The 27,129-nt window shown below is 41.3% G+C and overlaps 1 protein-coding gene and 1 non-coding gene across 3 annotated transcripts in view; one reads left to right on the top strand and one right to left on the bottom strand.

Annotated features, from left to right (window-relative positions):
- Window positions 1–254: 254 nt before the first annotated feature.
- Window positions 255–27,129, top strand: part of TRIM24 (tripartite motif containing 24) — a 127,076-nt gene continuing 100,201 nt past the window's right edge. For both annotated transcript variants that reach the window (XM_033195006.1, XM_033195005.1), the window contains exon 1: window positions 255–953. In XM_033195006.1, coding sequence (XP_033050897.1) covers window positions 596–953 — 358 coding nt within the window. In that variant the 5' untranslated portion in view covers window positions 255–595. The remainder of the gene's footprint in view (window positions 954–27,129) is intronic.
- Window positions 22,481–22,584, bottom strand: LOC117073897. The gene has a single exon (XR_004433444.1). It is a non-coding gene; the product is annotated as a small nucleolar RNA U13 (small nucleolar RNA).

Here is a 27,129-nt window from a genome sequence, read left to right as displayed (position 1 = left end):
AACAAATGAACCCTCAATCTTTTCAGAGGAGGAAACACACACAAAGGCCCAATCAGAGACCGCGGCTCCAAGAGTCCAGAGGGGGCGGGGCTGGACAAGCACCACCCGCTTCCCAACCTCCCGCCGCGGCCGACTGAGCCTCGCGGGCTCCGACAGGTCCCGCCCCCTAGCCAGGCGCGGCCGCTATTGGGCGGCGGGCTCCTCGCCGAAGCCTCCGTTGCTGGGAGAGGGAGGGCGGGGGCGGGGCCTGAGGTGGGCCGGGGGAGCGATGAAGAGAAAGGCGGGGAGGCAAGGGCGGGCTGGGCGTATTCGACGAGCGCCGCGGCGGTTGGCGTAGCGGACGGGGTGCAGCCTCCCCGGTGCGAGGAACGGTCTCCGCTGACAGATCCCCTTCTTCCGGCCGCGCCACTCGGGAGGCGGATCCCCTGGGCCTGAGGAGGCTTCCCCCGCCCGGCTTGCTTTCCCTCCCTCGCTGGCGCTGCCGCGAGTCCACCGAGCTGCCTCTGAGGAGCAGCCGCAGGAGGAGGAGGAGGTCGTCGGGGGCGGCGGGCGAAGACCGCGCTCTCGCTTCCCGGGCGGCGGCGGGGGCAGGACAATGGAGGTGGCGGTGGAGAAGGCGGCGGCGGCAGCGGCCTCGGCGGCGGCCTCCGGGGGGCCCTCGGCGGCGCCGAGCGGGGAGAACGAGGCCGAGAGTCGGCAGGGCCCGGACTCGGAGCGCGGCGGCGAGGCGGCCCGGCTCAACCTGTTGGACACTTGCGCCGTGTGCCACCAGAACATCCAGAGCCGGGCGCCCAAGCTGCTGCCCTGCCTGCACTCCTTCTGCCAGCGCTGCCTACCCGCGCCCCAGCGCTACCTCATGCTGCCCGCGCCCATGCTGGGCTCCGCCGAGACCCCGCCGCCCGTCCCTGCCCCCGGCTCGCCGGTCAGCGGATCGTCGCCGTTCGCCACCCAAGGTGAGGACCGGCTGCGGCCGCGGGGGAGCCCGGGGAGAGGGCCGGGAGGGGGCGGGCGCCCTTGTTCTGCGCGACCCGCTGTCATGTCGCCGCCGCCCGGGGTGCGCGGCGGGGGAGGGGCGAGCAGGAGGGTCTGTGCTGGCGACGGTGACATGGAGGGCCCGCGCTCTGCGGCGTGCTGCGCTCGGCCAGCAACTTCCCCGGGCGCTGTGGACTTGACCGCGCCGCCGCCGCTGCTCCGCGTTCTCTACAGCCGGGCGGCCCCTGCCACCCGCACTTTTGCAGACCTCTGCGGAGTCTCCTGCAGCCGGAATCTCGGGTTCTTTGCCGGCTGCATCCAGTTAAACTGCTACCCGCCCGCTGCTTCCACAAAGCTTTGTCCAGGTCCATATGATCCTGATCATCTCGTCTATACCCACGTTATTTGAGCTGGAGGGGAGAAGGGAGGGATGAAGATGAAGTGATGGTGACTTTCTTTCATGACTGATTGCAGATCGGATGTCATTTATTTCTTATCTTGCATGTTTGGGGCTCTTTACCTTAATGAGTTCCCAATTCTCTTCCCTCTCCTCTGCTGGGGACAAAGGAACCAAGAGACGTTGTTTTGTTGTGTGTCTCTTTCAAGGGTTTTAATTTTGAGACGGTGAAGAGAAATAATGCAGAGTGATTTGGGGTGCAGGGTTTCCTGGTATTTTATAGATAAAGCTGGAAGTTACTGTTCTCTTTGTGGTGTTTATTAGTGTAGAATTAGACTTTTGACAGGTGTTCCCATTGCTAACTTTAACAGATTTGAAACATTTAAAGTAAGTTTAAGTGAATACAGTTTCGGGTAGAACACTTGGCAGTTTTTAAATTTTATTATTGCAAATATTTGAGCATCTCCTTTTAAAAAAATACAGTGTAACTGAAAAAGCATTTTTAATACTTTTTAGAGGGAATAGTTGATTTAGTTTGAAATAAAATGCTAATTTTACGCTACGTTAAGGGAAGTATGAAATGGATACTTTAGATTGTGGTCCGAGACTCATTTATTTAACTGCATGTTAGGCCCAGTATCCACTTGTAGGAGACAGTTTTCCATAGGTCTCCGTTTCTTCACTCTTGCCAGCACCCCTGCCAGGAAGATACTGACTGCCCTTTGTTTCTGTTTTTCACGGATATTATCTAAAGAGCAGCCTTCGATAGTGTCTTCCACCAGAGCAAAAGGCAGGGATACGTATTATCCAGTATAATAAGAATAATGTCTCCCTCTGGAGCGAAAGGGTAGGCATGCTTACTGCCCATCTTAAAAGATTAGGGTTCCCTAAGCTTAGAGTTCCTCTCCTGTAGAGAAGGAGCTGCCTGTGTATATGTCAGCTGGCTCTCTTCCCGTTGACCGGTGGGAATGTGGAGTTCCGAGAACTAGTGCACAAATCTGGATGCTTTGGCTTATGCTGTTCCTGTGAGTAAAAAACAAACTGCCCTGTGTCTCTGACCCTTGAGTGTCTTCTATCACCATCCGTGAAACTGGTAAGGTTGTTAGCTTGCAAGTTGAACAAACTCTCAGATCCTTCACACTAGTTTGCTCTGAAGAGGCCCACTACTGGAAAGTTCCAACAGGTGAAAGCTTAAACCTTAGTTCTTGTTTGTTTGTTTGTTTTGAGACGGAGTGTCGCTTGTTGCCCAGGCTCGAGTGCAATGGTGCGATCTTGGCTCACTGCAACCCTCTGCCTCCCGGGTTCAAGGGATTGCCCTGCCTCAGCCTCCCGAGTAGCTGGGATTACAGGCATGCGCCACCACGCCCGGCTAATTTCGTATTTTTTTTTTTTGGTAGAGATGGAGTTACTCCATGTTGGTCAGGCTGGTCTGGAACTCCCGACTTGAGGTGATCCGCCCACCTTGGCTTCCCAAAGTGCTGGGATTACAAGTGTGAGCCACCGTACCCCGCCTGTTCTTATTACTTAGACGCATTTTAAGGTTGGTTTTTCCTTCCTCCCTGCCTACCTTCCTATCTTCCTACCTCGCTTTGTCCTTCAGGCTGGAATGCAGCACGATCTCAGCAACCTCCGGCTCCCGGGTTCAAGCGATTCTTGTGCCTCAGCCGGGCGCCACACCCGGCTAATTTGTGTGGTTTTTTTTTTTTAGTAGCGATAGAGTTGCCATTTTGGCCAGGCTGGTCTTGTACTCCTGACCTCAGGTGATCCACCTGCCTTGGCCTCGCTAAATGCTGGGATTACAAGCATGAGCCACCCCGCCCGGCCTCTTCCGTTTATATTTTAAATGGTTAAACAAGCTAGTAGCCAATTAAGGTCTGAATTGTGCATTATTATAGAATTATGATATATTGTTTGCCTGGCCATGACATATGGACTTGAATTAATGAGAACATGGGTCATAAAGTTATCATCCTCAATTCTAAGACAGGTTTGGGATTCCATACTTCTCAAAATGTTCTACGGAATTACAATCTGAATATTTTTTATCTTTATGCTGTATTGTAAGCAAGAGTTCAAAGAAAGCATTTAAATTGGGAGATGTTTTTGTTTTTATACTAAGAAAAAGGTTTTAACAAATTATACTTTAAAATAACCTCTAGGCCGGGCGCGGTGGCTCAAGCCTGTAATCCCAGCACTTTGGGAGGCCCAGGCGGGCAGATCACGAGGTCAGGAGATCGAGACCATCCTGGCTCACACGGTGAAACCCCGTCTCTACTAAAAAATACAAAAGACTAGCTGGGTGAGGTGGCGGGCGCCTGTAGTCCCAGCTACTCGGGAGGCTGAGGCAGGAGAATGGCGGGAACCCGGGAGGCGGAGCTTGCAGTGAGCGGAGATCCGGCCACTGCACTCCAGCCCGGGCGACAGAGCGAGACTCCGTCTCAAAAAAAAAAAAAAACAAAACAAAAAAACAAAAAAAAACCTCTAAAAAGGATTAAAGTTATCTTTAATAAGTTAAAAATGCTATCCTGAGTCTTAGTAACTTGGGTATTTTCTTCCTTTATCTCTCCTTGCATACTTATTTTAATACTAGCTGAAGCAAAAGTTTAGACATTTCTTAACTAAATAATGGGTTCATTTGATCAAACCAGTTCTTCATTTTCCTAATGAATTTGTGAGTACGGGCATCACAAGTCAAGTAATATCTATTACAAAAGGGTTAAGTAGGTAGTTGGGATGGAGAACTGTGTGAGCCTTGGAGTAAAATGATAGGAAATGATGGGGAGTACAAGCAGGGGGGCAGACTCTTAGCTATAGCACTTTGTCATGTGAGTGCAGGGCAAGTATTGAAGGATCTTTTATTTGTTTAATGCAAATTCTGAATCTGGATTTTTGAACATAATTTTTCTAGTATTAGGTATTGTCAAGTAATTAAAAATGTGAATATTTATACACATAAATATATATACACACAGACAATTAATTTATGGGCCCATGCTATAGGCCAAACAATAGGTGTGTTGAGGCCAAATATGTTACAGTTCATACACTTTTTAGATTTCAAAAACTGGAGATTTGCAAACTTTAACACCACTAGAATCACCTAAAAAAAATTTTATTTTTAGGCCCCTCCCTCCTGAAAGTCCGATTCTACCTAGTCTGGCATAGTTACAGAATTCTAGAGTATAATACAGTTATACTCTAGAATTGTTTCTTTAACACAAGCAGTATTCTAAAACTGTTTCAGATCTAGTTTCCCTTTCTATAAAATACTTTTTGATGCTCTCTTTGTCATCCTAAATGAATTTCGTGGGGAAAAAAATCCTTCCTAACACATTTTTCTTACAAAAGTAAACATAATGTTTGAACTGTTTTAAAGGAGAAATAAAATGAAACAAATAACAACAGAAAAGTATAATTTATAAATGCTTAGATACAATTACACTGGCCACCAAGCTCCCATTGAGAACATTTGTTTTAAAACTTTGGTTTAACTGTCTTTTTTTCTCAGGCTACATGTTGGAAGGAATGAGGGTGAATGACCACAAGCTAAAATTGGATGACTCCTTCAGTCTTAACTGTCATTTTGTTAGTATGCAGTTATATCTAGGAAAGAGGCAAAACTTGAGAAAATGGATTTTCTTTTATGTACATTAAGAAAACAAACTGATCTTAGAGAAATGTTATGACATTGTGTACTATTTTGTGTTGTTAACATACTGTTCAGCTAACGAGTAGCGAACTGAGGGTTTGAGAGCAGTTTTTTCCTCTGTACCTAAAAGACAATATTGAAGAGCTATTTTTTTTTTTTTTTTTGAGACGGAGTCTCGCTCTGTCGCCCGGGCTGGAGTGCAGTGGCCGGATCTCAGCTCACTGCAAGCTCCGCCTCCCGGGTTTACGCCATTCTCCTGCCTCAGCCTCCGGAGTAGCTGGGACTACAGGCGCCCGCCACCTCGCCCGGCTAGTTTTTTGTATTTTTTAGTAGAGACGGGGTTTCACCGTGTGAGCCAGGATGGTCTCGATCTCCTGACCTCGTGATCCGCCCGTCTCGGCCTCCCAAAGTGCTGGGATTACAGGCTTGAGCCACCGCGCCCGGCCTGAAGAGCTATTTTTAACAAATACTGAGAACATAACTTTTGAAAGGTATCACATTATTTGTCTAGAGAGGGTAAAATATAAGACTAAATCCCTTTTCCAAGATTTCTTTACTAACTGGCAGTATACAAGATATGTAACTATTCTGGGACTGATTTCTTGGCAAAAAGTATAAATCATCTCATGAGTGCAAGCTTTAATTGCAAAGGATTAATATTTAAGAATGATCTGTGTTACCTGTCAGTCCTATACATGGTTTATTCACCTGTTGGTAGAAATCAGTATTTTTTTAATTTGGGGCTATTATGAATAAAACTTAAAGGTATTTGTCATTTCCCTGAGTAAATAACTTAGAATTGGAGTTTCTTGTTTTTATGATAAATGTATGTTTACACTGCTTGTACTACTTTATAGTCCCTCCAGCAGTTCCCTCCAGAGTTTGTTCACTCTCCCCAATTTGGGTATTGTCAGTCTTAAAAAATTTTTTTTTTTTTTTTTTTTTTAGACGGAGTCTCACACTGTCGCCCAGGCTGGAGTACAGTGGTGCGATCTCAGCTCACTGTAACCTCCGCCTCCTAGGTTCAGGCAATTCTCCTGCCTCAGCCTCCCAAGTAGCTGGGATTACAGGCACCCGCCACTACACCTGGCTAATTCTTTTTGTATTTTTAGTAGACACAGGGTTTCACCATGTTGGCCAGGCTGGTCTTGAACTCTTGACCTCAGGTGATCCACCTGACCTCAGGTGATCCACCTGCTTTGGCCTCCCAAAGTGCTGGGATTACAGGCGTGAGTCACTGTGCCCAGCCTGTTATTCTGTTAAATTTTAAATTTTAACTATTCTAGTAGGTGAGAAAAGCTGTCTCATGGTTTTGGTTTTCATTTTTCTGATGAATAATGATGAGCATCTTTTCTTGTGCTTAGTAGTCATTCTTTTTTGGTGAGATTTTGGCTTGTCTTTTGCAAATTTCAAAAATTAGGTCGTTTGCCTTTTTTTTTTTTTTTTTTTTTTTTTTTTTTTGAGACACCATCTTGCTGTGTTGCCCAGACTGGAGTGCAGTGGCGCCATCTCAGCCCGCTGCAACCTCCACCATGTTGCTCAGGCTGGTCTCTCAACTCCTGAACTCAAGTCATCCATTCCTCTTGTCTCCCAAAGTGCCGTGATTATAGGTGTGAGCCACCACGCCTGGCTGGGAGTTTGCCTTTTTATCAAAAAGGAAAGTTCTTTATATATTCTGTATCCTGATCCTTTGTCAGGTACATGTATTGCAGGTATTGACTCTGGCTTGCATGTTCATTTTCTTGGTGTCTTTTGAAGAGCTAAAGGTTTAATTTTTGATTAAATCTGCTTTATCAATTCATTTTATGGTTAGTGACTTTTGTGTCCTATCTAACAATTTTTTGCCTACCCCAAGTTTACTAAGATTTTCTCCATTTTTTTAAACCCAGAATTTTTATAGTTTTAGCTTTAAAATACAAACCTGTAATCCATTTTGTGAGTTATTTTTTATGTGAGGTTGAGGTTCATTTTTTTTTAAACTGTATGTTAAAACACTATTAAGGAGAGTGCTTTTTCATTATATTATTTTGGCATTTTTATACAAAAATCAACCATCTGTGTGTGGTCTATTCTTTATTGATTTGTCCATTCAGCTAATACATAATGTTTTTTGATTATATTACTCTTCTCAGAAATTTTGAAATTTGACAATTTGTTCTTTTTCAAAATTGTTTTGATTTTTTGAAGTCATTTGCATTTCTTTATACATTTTAGAATCTTTCAGTTTCTACACAAAAGTCTGTCATGGTTTTGATTGGGATAACATTGAATCTAGATATCAATTTGGGTAAGGGGGAAATGTGTTTTGTTTTGTTGTTGTTGTTTTTTTTTTGAGACGGAGTCTTGCTCTCTTACCAGGCTGGAGTGCAGTGGCGCGATCTCTGCTCACTGCAGTCTCTGCCTCCCATGTTCAAGTGATTCTCCTGCCTTAGCCTCCTGAGTAGTTGGGACTACAGGCGCGCGCCACTACGCCCAGCTAATTTTTGTGTTTTTTAGTGGAGATAGGGTTTCACCATGTTGGCCAGGATGGTCTCAATCTCTTGACTTCGTGATCCATCCGCCTCGGCCTCCCAAAATGCTGGTATTGACAGGCGTGAGCCACCGCACCCGGCCAAAATGTTCTTAACAATATTGATTCTTCCAATCTGTGAATATGTTTTATCTCTTAAATTCTGAGCACTGTTTTACGGTTTTCATTGTAGCATTCTTGTACAGTTTTTGTTTACATAGTATAAATATTAAATATTTTATAATGTTAAATGATACTGTATATATTTTTAAAATTTTCATTTCAAACTGTTGGTAGTATATTGAAATACGATTATTGGTTGTATCCCATTATCTTGCTAAATTCGATTATTAAATATAGTTTTTTTTTGTTTCGAGGACTCCTTAGGATTTTCTATGTAGTCTACAGGGAGATAGCTTTACTTCTTTCTCTCTATTCTTAATAATTTATGTCTTCTTATTGCACCAGCAAGGACTCCAATACAATATTGACCAGAAGTTGAATTTCAGTATTAAATGAGAGAGGATTTCCTTGCCTTATTCCTCATCTTAGGAGGAAAACACTCAATTGTTCACCATTAATATGTTAGCTGTTTTCTATAGATGCCCATTATCAAAATGAAGAATTTCTCTTCTACTTTTAATATGCTGAGAATTTTTATTATGAATGGGTGATGAATTTTGCCATGTACTTTTCCTGTGTCTATTGAAATGGTCATGCAATTTGTCTCCTTTTTTTGTTAATGTATGAATTGCATTGATTTTTAGATGTTAAATCAATCTTGCATTCTTGAGATATACCTCACTTGGTTTTGCTACAGGTATTTTGAAGCTTTGATGAATTGCCTGCCCTTTTTTAAGGTGAAATGTTCTTTGTTTCCTATAATGCTGTGTTATGGTCTACTTTGATATTAATGCCATTTTTAAAAATCTATTTGTTTGAATGGTATATTTTTCCCATGCTTTTACTTCTAGCTTTTTAAAGTGCCTCTTGTAGATAGCATATAGTTGTCTTACTTTTTTATCCCAGCTTTTAATTTTTGCTTTTGCTTAATCCATTTATGTTTTATGTAATTGTTGGTATGGCAAGGTTTAAGACTGACATCTTTTTATTTATTTTCTCTTTGTTCCTGCTTGGCCTCCAGTATCTTTGCTTCTCTCAATCCCTTAGCAGCTGCTCCCTGGTAAACTTCCCATGGACTTGCTCTGCACATGCGTAGTAGCCTTCAGCCAAGGACTTGGCAAAACCCTCACATAGACTACTGGCACCCTTTCTCTGTTCAGCTCCCTTCTCCCAAGTGCTTTGCCCTATATATTCCATCTGGTTCACAATCCCCAAATTTCTCTGGCTCCTTTGCTATGTTCTTTGTTGGCTGTAGCTCCATGAACCATGATCACAAGATAGTCCTCAGTTAGAGAATCAAGATTTAGGGGACTTACTCGCCTGAGCTTCTCTTTCCTCATGGATCACAGTACTACATTGCCTTTTGTCCATTGTCTGAAAAGTTGCCTCAGGTATTTGTCCTGGTAATACACAGTAATTAATGACAGGAAAGCCTGTCTCAGTACTAGTTACTCTATCCTGGTGGAAAGTTGACGTCAGAAGAATGCTTTTTAATTTCATTGTACCTTTTTAAATATACCCAAATGTGGGTAATTTGTAAACTTTCATTTTTAGGTCTCTACATTTATCTTTTTAATTTTTCTTCTAAAAGTTAAACTGTCACCTAGATGCACAAGTTTCTCAAATTTCTTTCTGCAATGTAACCTTGACCCCTTTCTCAAAATTTTTTTTTTTTTTTGAGACAGCGTCTCATGCAGTGGCCACTGCAACCTTCACCTCCTCAGCCCAATCATTCTCCTGCCTCAGCCTCCCAAGTAGCTGGGATTACAAGCACACACCACTATACCTTGTTAATTTTTTTGTATTTTTAGTAGAAACAGGGTTTTACCCTGTTGGCCTTGAACTGCTGACCTCAGGTGATCCACCCTCCTTAGCCTCCCAAAGTGCTGGGATTACAGGTGTGAGCTGCCACACCTGTAATTTTACTCCCGCATTTTGAATGTACACTTAGACCAGTATTCTCCAAAATGGCATGACTGAATAAAATTATATTTTATTCTATAATGTAGTGTGGCACACCACATTATGCAATACAATATCCATTCAGGTGAGGGAAGATATTAGAACTTCTTTTCAGAAATTGAACTTTGAAGTACTTGATATATAGTTTGTCACAGTCACATGAATAAGCATGTCAAGTGGCTACATTTCACATATACTGGATGGAGTATCCTGAGAAAAGGGATTGAGGCTGCCTCAAGCCCAAATGGTATTTGTGTGAGTTAGAAAAAAAGAGTCCTCTTGACATATATAGGACCAAAGGATGTGTGCCTTAGGAAGTGGAATGTGGACCCATTTGCCTGTAAGTCCCCATTTCCCCTCAAGTCAGGCAGTCCCTTGTACTGTATAAGCTATCTAACTGTACACAGCTGCCCTAGAGGTAATGGGATTTTGATACTGCAGACTGTTGTTTCTTTTTCTCTCCTACAAGTTAGCATTTTTTTTTTTTTTTTTTTTGAGATGGAGTCTCACTCTGTTGCCAGGCTGGAGTGCAGTGGCATGATCTTGGCTCACTGCAACCTCTGCCTCCTGGGTTCAAGCAGTTCTCCTGCCTCAGCCTCCCAAGTAGCTGGGAGCATAGGTGCATGCCACCACGCCCAGCTAGTTTTTATGTTTTTAGTAGAGATGGGGTTTCCATATTTTGGTCTGGATGGTCTCAATCTCTTGATCTTGTGATCTGCCCACCTCAGCCTCCCAAAGTGCTGAGATTACAGACATGAGCCGTCGCACCCAGCCTTTGTAACATAATTTTGTATGTACTTGTATAAGTAGGTTTATGGGTTTTAATATCTGTTTTTAACTAAATGTCTGTCAAAAAATAGAAGATTACGGTAGGCCGTTACCAGGCCTCTGGCATAAAACCCTTAATCTGATTTCCTAGGGAAGTCCCAAATGGAGGCTGCTCACAAAAGCCCCTTAATTTCAGCAGTTTGGGAAGTCCCTAAGTTGTAGGATATAGGGCACGTGTACAATAACCATGAAAAGTGATCCCCTGTTTCAGTTAACAACAGAGACAATTCCATTTAAGTCTGTAACTTCACCAGTGTTGTATAGATGGATGTATACTTGTCATTCTTGGGACGTGAATATGCAATTAGCTGACAAGGGGATTAGCTGGCAAGGAGATCCCTGTCCTATAGAAAGCTGTAGCTGTTATTGTCTCATTTTGTGTTTCATTTTATCAGTGTGTGGAGTTGATGGAACTTTAATTTTTCACCAGCTTTAAATTATTTGAATCTTTGAAGTGTTATTTTCAGTTATGATAAAGATAGTATTGCTTTGCAGGTACAACAGCATTAAAATGGCAGAGCTAGCACTTTATAGGCTCTTATCAGTTTTATTGTGAGATTAACAACTGATTATCTAACCAGATCTAACAAGAAGTGGGCCTAAAAATTCAAAATTAATAAGATTACTCTTTGAAATTGACTGACATCCTCCATTACAAATGATGGACCATGCATTAAGTGTATACTGCATCTGAAAGCATTAGTTGACAATAATGTGAAGCTATCTTGATTAGCAAAACATTTAAAAATATTTATTTCATCTTGATTTCATTCCTCATGTTTTATGCTTATATATGTATAGGATGTACTAGCACTATAGTATATGTACAATACATGTTCAAATATTTGTGTCTAAAATAACATAAACATAACTTATCTGAATTGCCTCAATATTTTTGCTTTTCATGTGGTCTTTCAAAACCTTTTCAAATGCCATATCTTCTTTGACATTATGAAACCACCTTACTTCTTAAAAACTTCTGATTTTTTTCTAATATAAATAATCTATAGGTTCTCATCTCATAGTGTAATACATTTATTTATTTTTACTTTATTTATTTATATGTTTTGAGACAGAGTCTCACTCTGTCGTCAAGCCTGGAGTGCAATGGTGCAGTCTTGGCTCACTGCAACCTCTGCCTCCTGGGTTCAAGTGATTCTCATGCCTCAGCCTCCCCAACAGCTGGGATTACAGATGTGCGCCACTACACTTGGATAATTTTTGTATTTTTAGTAGAGATGGGGTTTCACCATGATGGCCAGGCTGGTCTCAAACTCCTCACCTCAGGTGATCCTCCTGCCTCAGCCTCTCAAAGTGCTGGGATTACAGGCATGAGCCACCACGCCCGGCCTGGTATAGTACATTTAAAAGAAAAATGTCGGCCGGGCGCGGTGGCTCAAGCCTGTAATCCCAGCACTTTGGGAGGCCGAGACGGGCGGATCACGAGGTCAGGAGATCGAGACCATCCTGGCTAACACGGTGAAACCCCGTCTCTACTAAAAATACAAAAACTAGCCGGGCGAGGTGGCGGGCGCCTGTAGTCCCAGCTACTCGGGAGGCTGAGGCAGGAGAATGGCGTAAACCCGGGAGGCGGAGCTTGCAGTGAGCTGAGATCTGGCCACTGCACTCCAGTCCGGGTGACAGAGCGAGACTCCGCCTCAAAAAAAAAAAGAAAAATGTCTTCTATAGGAATTAGGAATCCTGACTACCAGATCTTTATTTTGTTTTGATTATGGGTGAAGAGTCTCCCTGGTATCTCTTACCAAAGGCAGCAGTGTTTTACAGGGTCATGCTCCTCCTGCAAGGTCAAGTAAGAGAAGACTAAAAAAAGAAAAAAAACCAGCCATGGAAAAGCATATAGGTGGAGAGATAGATAGTGGAAGCCAGATAGGTTGAACAATGAGAGGGAGATGAAGAGACATAGTTGGAAAGTTTAGACAACTCTGACGTGGGGAGGAAAGGGATAAGGTAATACTTAAGGGGAGAAAAAAAAAATAAGTTGAGGAAGATTTCTTTCTTTTTTTTTATATAAATCGGAGAGGCTTAAACACATTTAAATGGACATGGAAAGGATCCACGAGAACTATGGAATATACAAAAAAAAAAATTTGCTGCGGCTTCTGAGAAAGCAGAAACGCATTGATGTAAGGCATGGGTAGAGATGGGTGACTCTGGATAGGAGACACACTTTATCTTGTGAACAGAAGAGAAGGTAAGAATAGGTGTTAAATACAGGTGTGTGTGTCCTCAAAATGGATGGAATTTCTGTATTCTGAGCCCCCCACTGATTTCTCCCTTAAATAGAAAGTGAGGTCATCTGCTGAGAATGAGAGGGTAACAGGAGTGGAATAAGGTTGAGAAGGGAGTTTTAACGTTGACCAATAAAATGTAGTGTTAGTGCAGGTTGTGTTGAGGCTTGTTTGCTGCTAGAGACCATGAATTAACAGCGATACCTGTCTGTCTTCTTATAGTGCTATCTAGTGCCTCTTTGAAGCAGGGTGTTTTAGGGCAGTGCTACTCAAGGCATGATCCACAACCTATTAGGGTCTGAAACAAGATAAGGAGCTTGCCACAGAATGTTAACCAGTGTACTGCTTCCTTCCTCCAGCTGAACTAAATGTCAGCTGAACTAAATGATCTTGGTTGGTTTACATTCTGACACAAGCTCTTAAAATTTTTTTTTTTTTTTTTTTTTTTTTTAAGTAGAAACAGGGTCTCATTTTGTTAGGTTGAACTCCTGGACTCAAGCAGTCCTCCTGCCTCAGCCTCTCCCATTCAGTCCCTTACAATGGTTAATAATTGCTTATGTTGGCTGGGTGCATTGGCTCACACCTATAATCCCAACACTTTGGGAGGCTGAGGCGGGCGGGTCACCTGAGGTCAGGAGTTTGAGACCAGCCTGGCCAAGGTGGTAAAACCCCATCTCTACTAAAATTACAAAAATTAACTAGGCGTGGTGGCATGTGCCTATAGTCCCGGCTACTTGGGAGGCTGAGGCAGGAGAATTGCTTGAACCCAGGAGGCGGAGGCTGCAGTTAGCCTAGATCATGCCACTGTACTCCAGCCTGGGCAACCGAGCGAGACTCTGTCTCAAAAACATGATAATAATAATTCCTTATGTTAAACTTCATTTCAAATTAATGTGTGGTTTCTCTCTACTTACTGTATGCAGACTGATGCGTCATTTTGGGCAACAGTGATTTGTCTTTTTCAGTGCCTTACATTGAGAAACACATGATTGTCATTCTGTCCTGTTGTTAGTGTTAGCCTTGATCACTTGTTTAAGGTGGTGACTGCCAGATTTCTCCACTCTAAAGATATCTCCTCCTCTCCTTTTGTAATTAACAAATAACCTTTTAGGAGATACTTTGGAGTCTGTGTGAATATTCTGTTCCGAGAAAACTTAGATTGGCATCCACTGATTCTTGCCTTTATCAGCTATTACTGTGATAGTACAAAATGGTTTTTCTGTCACTCTATGCTTACTAGTTGATAGTCTACTGTATGGATAACCATTTTCTTTTCCATTTATCTATCATGGGCTTATGAAATATTTTAGTCAGTATGTTATATCCTTTATTTCTTTTGACAATCAAATTGCCCTAATTTGGACAATAGAAACCTCTTAAAGTTGACAATCACGGCTCACTACAGCCTTAACCTTCCAGGCCTGAGCTGTCCTCCCACCTCAGCCTCCCAAGTAGCTGGCACCACAGGAATCTACCACCATACCTGGCGAATTTTTATTATTATTGTAGAGACAGGGTCTCCCTACATTGTTCAGTCTGGTCTCGAACTTTTGAGCTCAAGTGATCCTCCTGCCTTGGCCTCCCAAAGTGCTAGGATTATAGGCATGAGCCACGGCACCCAGTTGAGCACTTTCTTATTTCCTGATGAAAAAGAATTTCTAGATTTATCTTTGTACTTTTTCTATGCCGGCTCTCCAAGGAGCCCCAGTTCCTTATTTTGGTGAAATCCAGTTTATCTTTTATGGATTATTCTTTTGTGCCATATTTAAGAAATCTTTGTCTAACACAGGTATTTTATCCTGTTTTCTTCTTGAAAGTCCCATAGTTTTGAGGTTTACATTTAGATCTATGATCCATTTTGAGTTAATGTTGGTATGTGGTATGAGATATGAATCTAAGTTCATTTTATATATGGATATGCAGTTTTTCTAGCATTGTTGTTAAGAGGACTGTCCTTTCTCCACTGCATTGTCTTTGTCAAAAATCAGTTGTCCATGCATGTTTGTATTTATTTCTGGACTCTCTTCTGTTTCATTGGTCTTTTTGTTTATCTTTACACTAATGTCATGCTGTTGAGTCTGTATTAAAGTCAAGAGATCTTATGTCAGGAAAACAATAGGGAAGATGTTCTGCAGGGAATCCTTGTGTCTAACTGTAGAACTAAATTTAATGACAGAGAAAAGGGGTGAGAAAGTAGTATGTACTTGTTATATGCCCCAACAATGTAGATATAATACAGTTATTCAAGAGTATACGGGTTAATTATTTATGTGAATACTTCCTGAGGAAGCTGTTAGAGAATTAAGTTTCAGACAGCCAAGAAATGGTTTAATAGGCTCATTGATTGATTGCCTTATAAAACTTAACCAGGGCATCAAGGGATATTATTACTTTAAATAGATGCTGTGTGTTGTGGTGTAGGAATGGTGAAGGGGAAGAAGGGAGCTAATTTTCTATGTTGCTCATACTAGGGAATCAAAAGACAGTATCTAACAAAGAGAGGACTTAAGGATATTATATAAAGATAACCATTAGGACAAAAGCCCAAACCTTTCTAGATAACACAAGAAGTATTGGCAGGGCGAGGGAGGTGATGGGAAGGGTGCAGAAAGGAGAGCAAAATAAACAAATACAGTGAAATTATATATTCTCACTGTGACAGATTTGAGACCATAAAGTGATATTAGTAAATGGGCTTAACTGACCTATTAAGAGAAAAAATATTTTTAGGTTAACATAGCAAAATCCAACTCTGTGGTTTTGTTTTCTTTTGTTGCTGTTTTGAGACTGAGTCTTACTCTCTTGCTCTGGCTAGAGTGCACTGGTGTGATCTCACTGCAACCTCCAGGGTGCAGGCGATTCTCCTGCCTCAGCCTCCCAAGCAGCTGGTACTACAGGAGAGATGCACCATACCCAGCTAATTTTGGTATTCTTGGTAGAGATGACGTTTTGCCATGTTGGCCAGGCTGGTCTCAAATACCTAGCCTCAAGTGATCCACCCGCCTCAGCATCCCAAAGTGTTGGAATTACAGGTATGAGCCACTGCACCTAGCCCAACTCTGTGTTTTATATAAAAGATACATCTGCAAAATCAAAAAACTCAGAGATTAAGAGGTTGGGCAAAGATAGGCCAGACAAATATAATAAAAAGGGGTTATTATAGTTATTTTGCACAAGGTAAAATTCAGGCCAGAAATCATTAAAGAGGTAGGACACATTATAATGCTACAAGGTGCAGTCTGTAATGAAGATACGTTATTGGGTACATGGATATTCGTGACAACTTTCATTTAAAAAAAAAAATGCTTCAGGAGAGTCATTAGGACTTAGGAACATATTAATAATAGAAGACCTAAAATCCATCTCAGTTCAAGATAGATCAACTGGACAAAAACTTCAGTAAGGCTATTGAGGACCTAAATAACACAACTGAAAGGTAGATCTTAGGGTCATCTATTGCATATAAGAGAATATACATTTTTGTTAATGCAGATAGGATGCTCATGAAAGATGATTATTGAGGTACAAAGAAAACTCTTAAAAATTTCTCCCAGGCCAGGTGCAGTGTCTCACGCCTGTAATCCCAGCACTTTGGGAGGCCAAGGCGGGTGGATCATGAGGTCAGGAGTTCGAGACCAGCCTGACCAACATGGTGAAACTCTGTCTCTACTAAAAATACAAAAATTAGCCGGGGTGTGGTGATGCGTGCCTGTAATCCCAGCTACTCAGGGGGCTGAGGCAGGAGAATTGCTTGAACCTGGGAGGCAGAGGTTGCAGTGAGCTGAGATTGCGCCACTGCATTCCAGCCTGGGCGACAGAGCAAGACTCTGCCTCAAAAAAAAAAAAAAATTCCCCCCCAAATAGGTATAGCATTATACTTTGGCATTATACTTTTTGGGTGAAACTGAGGAAAGGAAGATAATCCATTATATTGCCGGTGGGAATGCAGAATGCTAAAACTGGAAGGGAATTTGGCAATATCTAGTAAAATGCAAATGCATTTCCTCATTGACCTGGCAATTTCCACTTCTAGGAATGTATCTCAGAGACAAATGCAAAAGAATAAAGTGAGGCGTGCACATGGTTATTTGTTTGTAGTACTGTTGATAATAATGAAAGATTGATATGACCACCAATAAATGACTGGTGGAATAAACTATGGTATATCACTGCGCAGATATAAAAAAGGAATGAAAAAGATATGTGTACTGCTGTGGAGTGAATTCCATGATGTATTAAGTAGAAATCAAGGTGCAGAAGAATGCATATTATGTGCTACCCTTTGTGTGTCTGTGTGTGTGTGTGTTTCTTAGCTCTATCCACTAAAAGGATCTAAAGCAGCAGCATCTCCATGACAATAAGAAAGAGAAAGAGAAAATATGTGCTTATATTTACAAATAAACAACGGAGGCCAGGCATGGTGGCTCACAGCTGTAATCCTACACTTTGGGAGGCAGAGACAGAGGTTGCAGTGAGCAGAATCCCTTGAATCCAAGAGGCAGAGGTTGCAGTGAGCAGAGATCAGGCCACTGCACTCCAGCCTGGGAGACAAACAGAGACTCCATCTCAAAAAAACAAACAACAGAAGAATAAATAACTAAAAATGACTGCTAGTGGGGCCAAAAAAATTGGGAAGGAATTAGAGAAGAAAATTAGACCTCTGTAAATGTAACAGTATTGACTTTGGAACTATGTAAATGTTTTGTGTAACTAAACAAATATAAGTAACTCTCCCGGCTTCCCCAGCAAACAAGACAAATGAACATTGTTCTGTATCAACCAGATAGTTTTACCTACATAGTAAAGGATTTTTGAAACTGATTTTAAAAGCACAATATTGATTGTGCATTCCTAGTATGCTATATTGTAAGCACAAAAAAAACTTACACTGCATTCAGTGTTGTGTTTTTAGTGGTTTTGTTGGTATTTTGAAACTATTCAGATTTCATGTGACATAAAGCAAACAGATACTTGTGGTAATATCATTAGGCATAGGAATTCCCGGGATAATGATGAAGGAAAGCTCCAGGATGGCATCTTGCAGCAAGTTTGCAAAGGTTTGGAGCTGGAAGAAGGACTTCATATTTCGGAGAAGGATACATTTCAGGGCACAAATGTAAAACTCTTTGATTAGCTGATATATTTGAACATACTGAAAAGGGTTTGCAATTCTGTTGGAAAGTTTGCTCCTGATTTAGTGATAAATCCTTAAAAACTAAACAGATTTTTAAAATGCAGACAATTGATAATTCGAGAATGAAATTGCTTGAGAAAGGAAATGTACTATACTCTGCAGCTCAGTTGTGAATATTATTAAATGTTCATAATATCTAAATATATGTTTGTTTCATTTATCAGATTTTCAACTAAAATTATAAATTTGTTGGAAAACTAATAGAAATAAATATCAGGAGGATAAGGAGGGAAAGATTTTTGGATGGGGGCTTATCTACACTTTCCACTGTAAGGCGGGACAGGTAATTCTTGTGGTTTATAAATCTTGGAATGTTGTAATTTAAAAAGAAGTTGGTTTATGTACTAGCATAATTACAGGAAACTGAGAAGTATATTGATTAATATTATAGGTCAAGGTAAGTTATTTTGGTCTGGGCATGATGGTTCATGCCTGTAATCCCAGCACTCCGGGAGGCTGAGGCAGGAGGATCGCTTGAGGCTAGGAGTTCAAGACAGCCTGAGCAGCATAGCAAAATCCCTGTCTTATTTATTTATTTATTTATTTATTTATTTATTTATTTATTTATTTATTTTGAGGCACCGTCTTACTCTGTGGCCCAGGCTAGAGTGCAGTAGTGCAAACACAGCTTACTTCAGACTTTATCCCCTGGGCTGAAGTGATCCTCCTACCTCAGCCTCTTGAGTAGCTGGGACTACAGGTGCATGCCACCACACTCGTCTAGTTTTTGTTTATTTTAGAAGTCAGGGATTCATGAATGAGCAGTATCAGTTGAGCAAGTGGCTCAGTGCTCCACAGAAGGGATAGGAGAGGGAAACTTTGATAAGTTGTTCTTAACATCAAGATAGTAGAAAGTACCTAGTTAGAGACTAGTTGACAGTTTCTGATTCATAAAGTCACTGGAGGTTAGTTGGTTTCTGATTAGTTAAGCTTAAGTTCACCTTGAGTTTGGTTTCTTTTTGCTTAAGTAGGAACCTGAGTGCTGTGGCCATCTCAGCATAGTGGCCTCCCAATTCATTATTTTCATAGGGATTAAAAAGACTAAAAGTTAAGGCTCCATCCTTGACTTTTTAAAAAATCAAACCTTCCCTTAACAAATTCTATCAATTCTCCTTTCTACATCACAGAAATCTGTTGCCTTCTTTTTTTCTTCCTTAGTTCAGGCCGTCTTTATTTCCTAAGACCATTTCAGCTGCTTCCTAATTGTCCTTCCTACCTCTTAGGGTGCCTTCTCATTTTTGTTGAAGAGGTCTCCCCACCATGAACTGAAAACTTTAGGATGCTTAAGCTTTTCAAAAAGTGTGAGGGAAATACATGTACGGTTAACACATTAAGTGAATAATTATGTAACCACCACTTAGATCAAGAAACACACATTGCCAGTAATCCCAAAAGTTCCTTGTCTGCTACATTTTTATCACTCCTTCCCTCTCCCTTAGAAGGTAACCGGTTGTCCACCCTTTTCTTCTTTTTGACAGGGTCTTGCTTTGTTGCCTAGGCCAGAGTGTAGTGGTGCAGTCATGGCTCACTGCAGCCTTTATCTCCTGGGTTCAAATGATCCTCCAGCTGTAGCCTCCTGAGTAGCTAGGACTATGGGTGTGTGCCACCATGCCTGAATGAGACGGAGTTTTGCTCTTGTTACCCAGGCTGAAGTGCAATGTCGCGATCTCGGCTCACTGCAGTCTCCACCTCCCGGGTTCAAGTGATTCTCCTGCCTCAGCCTCCCAAATAGTTGGGATAAAAGTCATGTGTCACCACGCCTGGCTAATTTTGTATTTTTCAGTAGAGACCGGGTTTCTCCATGTTGGTCAGGCTGGTCTCGAACTCCCGATCTCAGGTGATCTGCCTGCCTCGGCCTCACAAAGTGCTGGGATTACAGGCGTGCCACCACGCCTGGCATTTTTTATTTTATTTTGATTTATTTTATTTTATTTATTGTTTTTGAGACAGAGAGTTTTGCTCTTGTTGCCCAGGCTGGAGTACAATGGTGCAATCTCAGCTTACTGCAACTTCCACCCCCCGACTTTGAGCGATTCTCCAACCTCAGTCTTCCAAGTAGCTGGGATTACAGGCACGCGTCAACACGTCCGGCTAATTTTTGTATTTTTAGTAGAGACAGGGTTTTGCCATGTTGGCCAGGCTGGTCTTGAACTCCTGACCTCAGGTGATCCACCTGCTTTGGCCTTCCAAAGTGCTGGGATTACAGGAGTGAGCCACCCTGCCTGGGGCATGAATAAGTTCTTAAATTTTTTTTTGTAGTGATGAGGTCTCATCGTGTTACCCAGGCTGGTCTTGAACTCCTGAGTTCAAGCAATCCTACCACCTCAGTCTCCCAAAGTGCTGGGATTACAGGCATGAGGCACTGCACTTGGCCTGCCCCACTTTTATGTTAACAATTCCTTCATTTACTTTATAGTAAATGCTGTAACCTAGCTTTGTCTGTTTTGGGACTTTGTGTGAAAGGAATGGTGCTGGTGTATTTTATTTCTTCCTATCTTCATTTAACATTGAAGGCGTCATCCATGTTGTTGCATATAGCTATAGATTATTCACTTTTAATGCTATGTAGCATATAGCTATAGTTTATTCACTTTTAATGCTATGTAATACTTTGCACAAATATGCCACAATTAATTTTCCCATTCTGTTGTTGCTGTGTATTGGAAATGTTGCTTGTTTTTTGCTCTTTTTAGAGCAATGAAGCTATTAACATTCTTGTTAGTATTTCCTGCTGTTTATATATGTGAGTCCTGAGGTTTTGGTGGGTTTTTTTTGTTTTTTTTAATACACCATAAAGCAGAATTCCTGATCATAGAGAAGATGAACGCTCAAGTTAACTTTTACCGACTCTCATATACCCACCAGCAGTTCATGTATGTTCCTGCTGGCTGAGATGTAGATATTCACTAACATTTTGCATTATCAGTCTTTTTATTTTTTGGCAATTTTGTGGGTGTTTCCTGTTAACTTATTGGGATCTGAGAAGCTTTTCGTAAGTACCACTTAGGTTGAGCACTTTTCATATCCATCATTTGGATTTCAGCTATTGTGAAGCACTTGTTTGAATCTCTCCTATTTTTTCTTTTCGTTGGGTTATTTAAACTTTTTTTTTTCCATTTTTTAAAATGTTATTATTTTTAAGACAGAGTTTCGCTCTTGTTGCCCAGGCTGGAGTGCAATGGCGCGATCTCGGCTCACTGCAACCTCTGACTCCCAGGTTCAAGCGATTCTCCTGCCTCAGCCTCCACGCCCGGCTAATTTTGTATTTTTAGTAGAGATGGGGTTTCTCCATGTTGGTCAGGCTGGTCTCAAACTCCCAACCTCAGGTGATCCACCTGCCTTGGCCTCCCAAGTTATTATTATTGTTTTATGAGACTTGATCTTGCTGTGTTGTCCAGGCTGGTCTCAAGCTCCTGGGCTCAAGCAATCCTTCTGCCTCAGCCTCCGAAATATCTGGGATGACAAGTATGTGCCACCATGTCTGGCTGTTTTAATTTTAATAGGACTTATTTTATATTCTCGCTATCTTCTTCCATTCTATTTGCCTTTTTTATTGGGTCCTTTAGTTTTTGAATTTGAATTTTTGAATTGTATGAATCTCTGTGGTAAGTACTCTTGTTTTAAGAACCTTTCTGAGCCAGGCACGGTAGGTAGCTCACACCTGTAATCCCAGTACTGTGGGAGGATCACTTGAGCCCAGGAGTTTGAGACTAGTGTGGGCAACATAGGGAGACCTTGTCTCAAAAAAATAAACAAACAAACAACAACAAAAAATAAACGAGCTAGGCATGGTGGCACAAGCCTGTGATCCCAACTACTTGAGAGGCTAATATGGGAGGATTGCTTGGACCCAAGAGGACCCAGGGCTGCAATGAGCCTTGATCGTACCACAGCACTCCAGCCTGAGTAACAGAGCAAGACCCTGTCTCCAAAAAAAAAAAAAAAAAAATTCTTTTACAAGCTCTATAGTTTTTCCTTCACATTTGGGTTTTCGTTTCATCTGCAGTTGATTTGTATGTATGGTGAGGTTGCAGTCCAGTTTCACTTTTTACCTGCTGTCCAGGCCCCATTAGTGGAAAACAGTACCATTCTTTTCCCAGTGCTCTACACCGCCATGCTTATGTGCTTATAAATTATGTATGCGTGAGTCTCTTTCTTTCTTAGTAGTCTGATTTTCTCAGGCAGTTTTGATCTGTTGATCTATTTGTTACTACCTGCACTAGGGCCACACTTTTTTTTTCCTTTTAGAGAAAGGGTCTTGCTATGTTGCCCAATTTGGTCTTGTACTCCTGATCTCAAGCTGTCTTCCTGTCTTGGTTGGTCTTGGGATTACAGGCATAAACCTCTGCCTGGCCCACATTCTCTTTACAATAGTTTTTGATAGCTGGCAAAGCAAGTCCTTATGTAACCCCTCACCAATACCTGTAATTATTTTTTGGAGGCATCTTCTAATTATTTTTTAGCTAGTTGAATTATCCCATAAGAATCCATGTATCAGGTTTCACAAAAAACTTGATAGGCTATTAATTGGGATTATGAGAAATTGATAAATCAGTTTGGGGAGAATATTATTATGCTTCTTAATTTTTTTCCTTTAAGTCAGATGGGTAGCGTGCTAGCATCCTAACAAAGTTTGAAGGAGGCACATTGCACACATGTGCGTGAAAACCTGATCATCATTCTTATGAACCACCAAAGGATCTTATGCTTTCTTCAGAGACTTGTTTTTTGTTTTTTTTTTTAAACTTTTTTTTTTTTTTTGAGACGGAGTTTGCTCTGTCACCCAGGCTGGAGTGCAATGGCCGGATCTCAGCTCACTGCAAGCTCCGCCTCCCAGGTTCACGCCATTCTCCTGCCTCAGCCTCCCGAGCAGCTGGGACTACAGGCGCCCGCCACCATGCCCGGCTAATTTTTTTGCATTTTTTAGTAGAGACGGGGTTTCACCGTGTTAGCCAGGATGGTCTCGATCTCCTGACCTCGTGATCCGCCCGTCTCGGCCTCCCAAAGTGCTGGGATTACAGGCTTGAGCCACCGCGCCCGGCCCAGCGACTTGTTAAGTATAATTATTCCCATTGGGATTTTGTATGTCTTCTCTTAAAGGTTATGATGCTACTGTAAATAATACTCCATTTTAACTTCATTCTACCTTTTTGCTCCTGGTAAATATAAATACAAATGTGTGGGGGTTTTTTCCTTTTTATTATTTTTTGTAGCAATGGTGTCTCACTATGTTGCTCAGATGGGTCTTAAACTCCTGGACTCAAGCGATCCTTTCACTTTCGCCTCCCAAAATGCTGAGAGCTTTTGGCCACCATGCCTGGCCTGAATATCCTTTATATCTTAATTTGTTTTTGTTTTTTTGAGCCATGGTCTCACTCTGTCATACAGGCTGGAGTGCAGTGACACAGTCATGGCTCACTGCAGCCTCAACCTCCTGGGCTCAAGTCATCTTCCCACCTCATCCTCTCGAGTAGCTGGGACTACAGGCATGTACCACCATGCTCAGCTAATTTTTGCACATTTTTGTAGAGGTGGGGGTGTCTCACTTTGTTGCCCAGGCTGGTCTCAAATCCCTACACTCCTCTGGCCTCAAATCCCTACACTTCTCTTGGTCTCCCAAAGTGCTGGGATCCTAGGCATTAGCTTCTGTGCCCGGCCCCACATGTGTTTAAAAAGTTTTTTTTTCAATAACTTTGTTAAATCTTTCTAATTCTAGTAACTTCTCTGTAGCTTTGTTTGGCGTCTTTTGTATCTATCATCTGTGAATAATGACAATGTTTATTATTTCCAATCTTTATGCCTTTTCTTTTTCTTGCCTTATCATGCTGCCTGAACTCTCCATTGGTGAATAAAAATCAAGCCAGTGGATATCTTTATCTTATTCCTGATCTCAGAAAGGAAGCTTCAACATTACACCATTAAATAGGAAGTTTGCTGTAGGATATTATGTAGATCCTTTATAAGTGTGTAGATACTCCCATTGGTGAGGGAGGGATTCCTGCCCTAGGGTTATGAGGTTGGCCCAGTACATAATATCTGACACTGGACAGATGAAATTGACAACAGTTTATTAGTCACATAGACTTATATAGCCCTGGGGAGGACACTACATTGCCAGGCGGGGCCACATGATGGTTGCATTTGGGATGGGGTAAACAAACAGGTACTTTGGGAGGTAGCCTTTTTATGTATTATCATGAAATCGGGGGTGCCCCTGGTTCTCACAGGACGATGGGATTGGCTTGTTTGAATAACTCTACGCTGGCAAGGAACTGAAACTCAATATTTAAGCATAAGCAGAAATTGTGCCTGATTGCTTTGATAAAGAGTATTTGGTTAAGGGACCCTATCTGTGAAAGTGGGAAGGAGAACTTGTGGTTAGGCTGTTCAAGGTCCTCCCACTTTTGCCAGAATCAAGGTAGTACCTAATACTGAACCTCAATTCTCGGCCATATACCTCCCCATTTATTTCCTAATATTCAAAGAGGCGTGTGTGTGTGTGTGTGTGTGTGTGTGTGTCTTTTTTATCATAGATTGGTTTTTTTTTTTCTTGGAGATGGAGTTTCGCTCTTGTTGCCCAGGCTGGAGTGTAGTGGCGTGATCTCATCTCGCTGCAGCCTCTGCCTCCCGGGTTCAAGTGATTCTCCTGCCTCAGCCTCCTGAGTGCTGGGATTGCAGGCATGTGCCACCACGCCTGGCTAATTTTGTGTTTTTAGTAGAGATGGGGTTTCACCATGTTGGTCAGACTGGTCTGGAACTCCTACCCTCAGAGTGCTGGGATTATAGGCATGAGCCACCACACCCGGCCTTAGATTTTTATTTTAAATATACTTTTTCTTATGTATCTAGTGAAAGCGTAATTTTTCCTTTAATCTGTTAAATGGTGAGTTCTAAGAATTGATTTTCTAATAGAAATTTCCTAGGCAGGAGTCTACTTAGTGCTGTGGGATTTGGTTTGCTAATACTTTGTTTATTGCTTTTATGTTTATGAATTACCTTGGCCTGTGGTTTTTCTTCGTAATATTTCCCTTATGAGTTTTCTTGTAGAGTTAGGCGAAATTCATAAAATGGATTACAGTGTGCTACTTCATTTCTCTGAAGGAATTTGTGTAAGACTGAAATTAAAGTATTTCTTGAATATATGGTAGCAGTCAGGGACTGGGCCTTTCTTTGTGGGAAGATTTTAACTCTGGATTCAGTTTTCTTAAAGGTTTATCTATAGGACTCTTCTACTTGAGAGACTATGGCAGACAGTTTCTTTTTTTCTAGGAATTTGTACATTTTATATAAATTTTCAATTTTATTGATACAGGTAGTTGATACTAACCTCTTGGTAATTCTTTGTATCATCTAAAGTTATGAAATTTTCTTTTTCATTTCTGGTGCTGATTTTATAAGCCTTCCCTATTTCTTTCTTTTTCCTCAATATGGATTTTCATTTTACTGATTTCTTTGAAAAAATACATTAATAGTTCTATTTCATTTTATTAATTTTCTTCTATTTGGGTATATATATTTTACTATGCCTTGTCAAAGTTTTGAGTACTTTTTTTTAAATAGTAAAATATAACATAAAATGTACTACTTTAATCATATTGAAATATATAATTCTGTGGTATTAAGTACATTCATAGTGTTCTGTAACACTACTGTTTCCAGAACTTTTTCATCATCCTGAGCAGAACTTCTTTTTTTTTTTTTTTTTAAATTATACTTTACAATGTGCAGGTTTGTTACATATGTATACATGCGTCATGTTGGTTTGCTGCACCCATTAACTTGTCATTTATATTAGGTATTTCTCTTAATGCTATCCCTCCCCCATCCCCTCATCCCACGACAGGCCCCGGTGTGTGATGTTCCCCGCCCTGTATCCAAGTGTTCTCATTGTTCAGTTCCCACCTATGAATGAGAACATGCAGTGTTTGGTTTTCTGTCCTTGTGGTTTTTTACTCAGAATTAAGGTTTCCAGCCTCATCCATGTCCCTACAAAGGACATGAACTCATCCTTTTTTTTATGGCTGCAAAGTATTCCATGGTGTATATATGGCACATTTTCTTAATCCAGTCTATCATTGATGGACATTTGGGTTGGTTCCAAGTCTTTGCTATTGTGAATAGTGCCACAATAAACATACGTGTGCGTGTGTCTTTATGGTAGCATGATTTATACTCCTTTGGGTATATACCCAGTAATGAGATGACTGGGTCAAATGGTATTTCTAGTTCTAGATCCTTGAGGAATCTCCACACTGTCTTCCACAATGGTTGAACTAGTTTACACTCCCACCCACAGTGTAAAAGTGTTCCTGTTTCTCTACATCCTCTCCAGCACCTGTTGTTTCCTGACTTTTTAATGATCGTCATTCTAACTGGTGTGAGATGGTATCTCATTGTGGTTTTGATTTGTATTTCTTTGATGACCAGTGACAATGAACATTTTTCATGTGTCTATTGGCTGCATAAATGTTTTCTTTTGAAAAGTGTCTGTTCATATCCTTTGCCCACTTTTTGATGGAGTTTGATTTTTTTTCTTGTAAATTTACGTTCTTTGTAGATTCTGGATATTAGCCCTTTGTCAGATGGGTAGATTGCAAAAATTTTCTCCCATTCTGTAGGTTGCCTGTTCACTCTGATGGCAGTTTCTTTTGCTGAGCAGAAGTTCTTTAATTTAATTAGATCCCATTTGTCTATTTTGGCTTTTGTTGCCGTTGCTTTTGGTGTTTTAGTCATGAAGTCCTTGCACATGTCTATGTCCTGAATGGTATTGCCTAGGTTTTCTTCTAGGGTTTTTACAGTTTTAGGTCTAACATTTAAGTATGTAATCCATCTTGAATTAATTTTTATGTAAGGTATAAGGAAGGGATCCAGTTTCAGCTTTCTATATATGGCCAGCCAGTTTTCCCAGCACTGTTTATTGAATAGGGGATCCTTTCCCCATTTCTTGTTTTTGTCAGGTTTGTCAAAGATCAGATGGTTGTAGATGTGTAATGTTATTTCTGAGGCCTCTGTTCTGTTCCACTGGTCTATATCTCTGTTTTGGTACCAGTACCATGCTGTTTTGGTTACCGTAGCCTTGTAGTAGTATAGTTTGAAATCAGGTAGTGTGATGTCTCCAGCTCTGTTCTTTTTGCTTAGGATTGTCTTGTCAATGCAGGCTCTTTTTTGGTTCCATATGAACTTTAAAGTAGTTTTTTCCAGTTCTATGAAGAAAGTCATTGGTAACTTGATGGGGATGGCACTGAA

The sequence above is a fragment of the Trachypithecus francoisi genome, unplaced genomic scaffold (genome assembly GCF_009764315.1).
Source record: "Trachypithecus francoisi isolate TF-2019V2 unplaced genomic scaffold, Tfra_2.0 Lachesis_group4, whole genome shotgun sequence".
Lineage (NCBI taxonomy): Eukaryota > Metazoa > Chordata > Mammalia > Primates > Cercopithecidae > Trachypithecus > Trachypithecus francoisi.
Note: the sequence above shows the minus strand (reverse complement) of the source record. Positions and strands in the feature narration are given on the sequence as shown.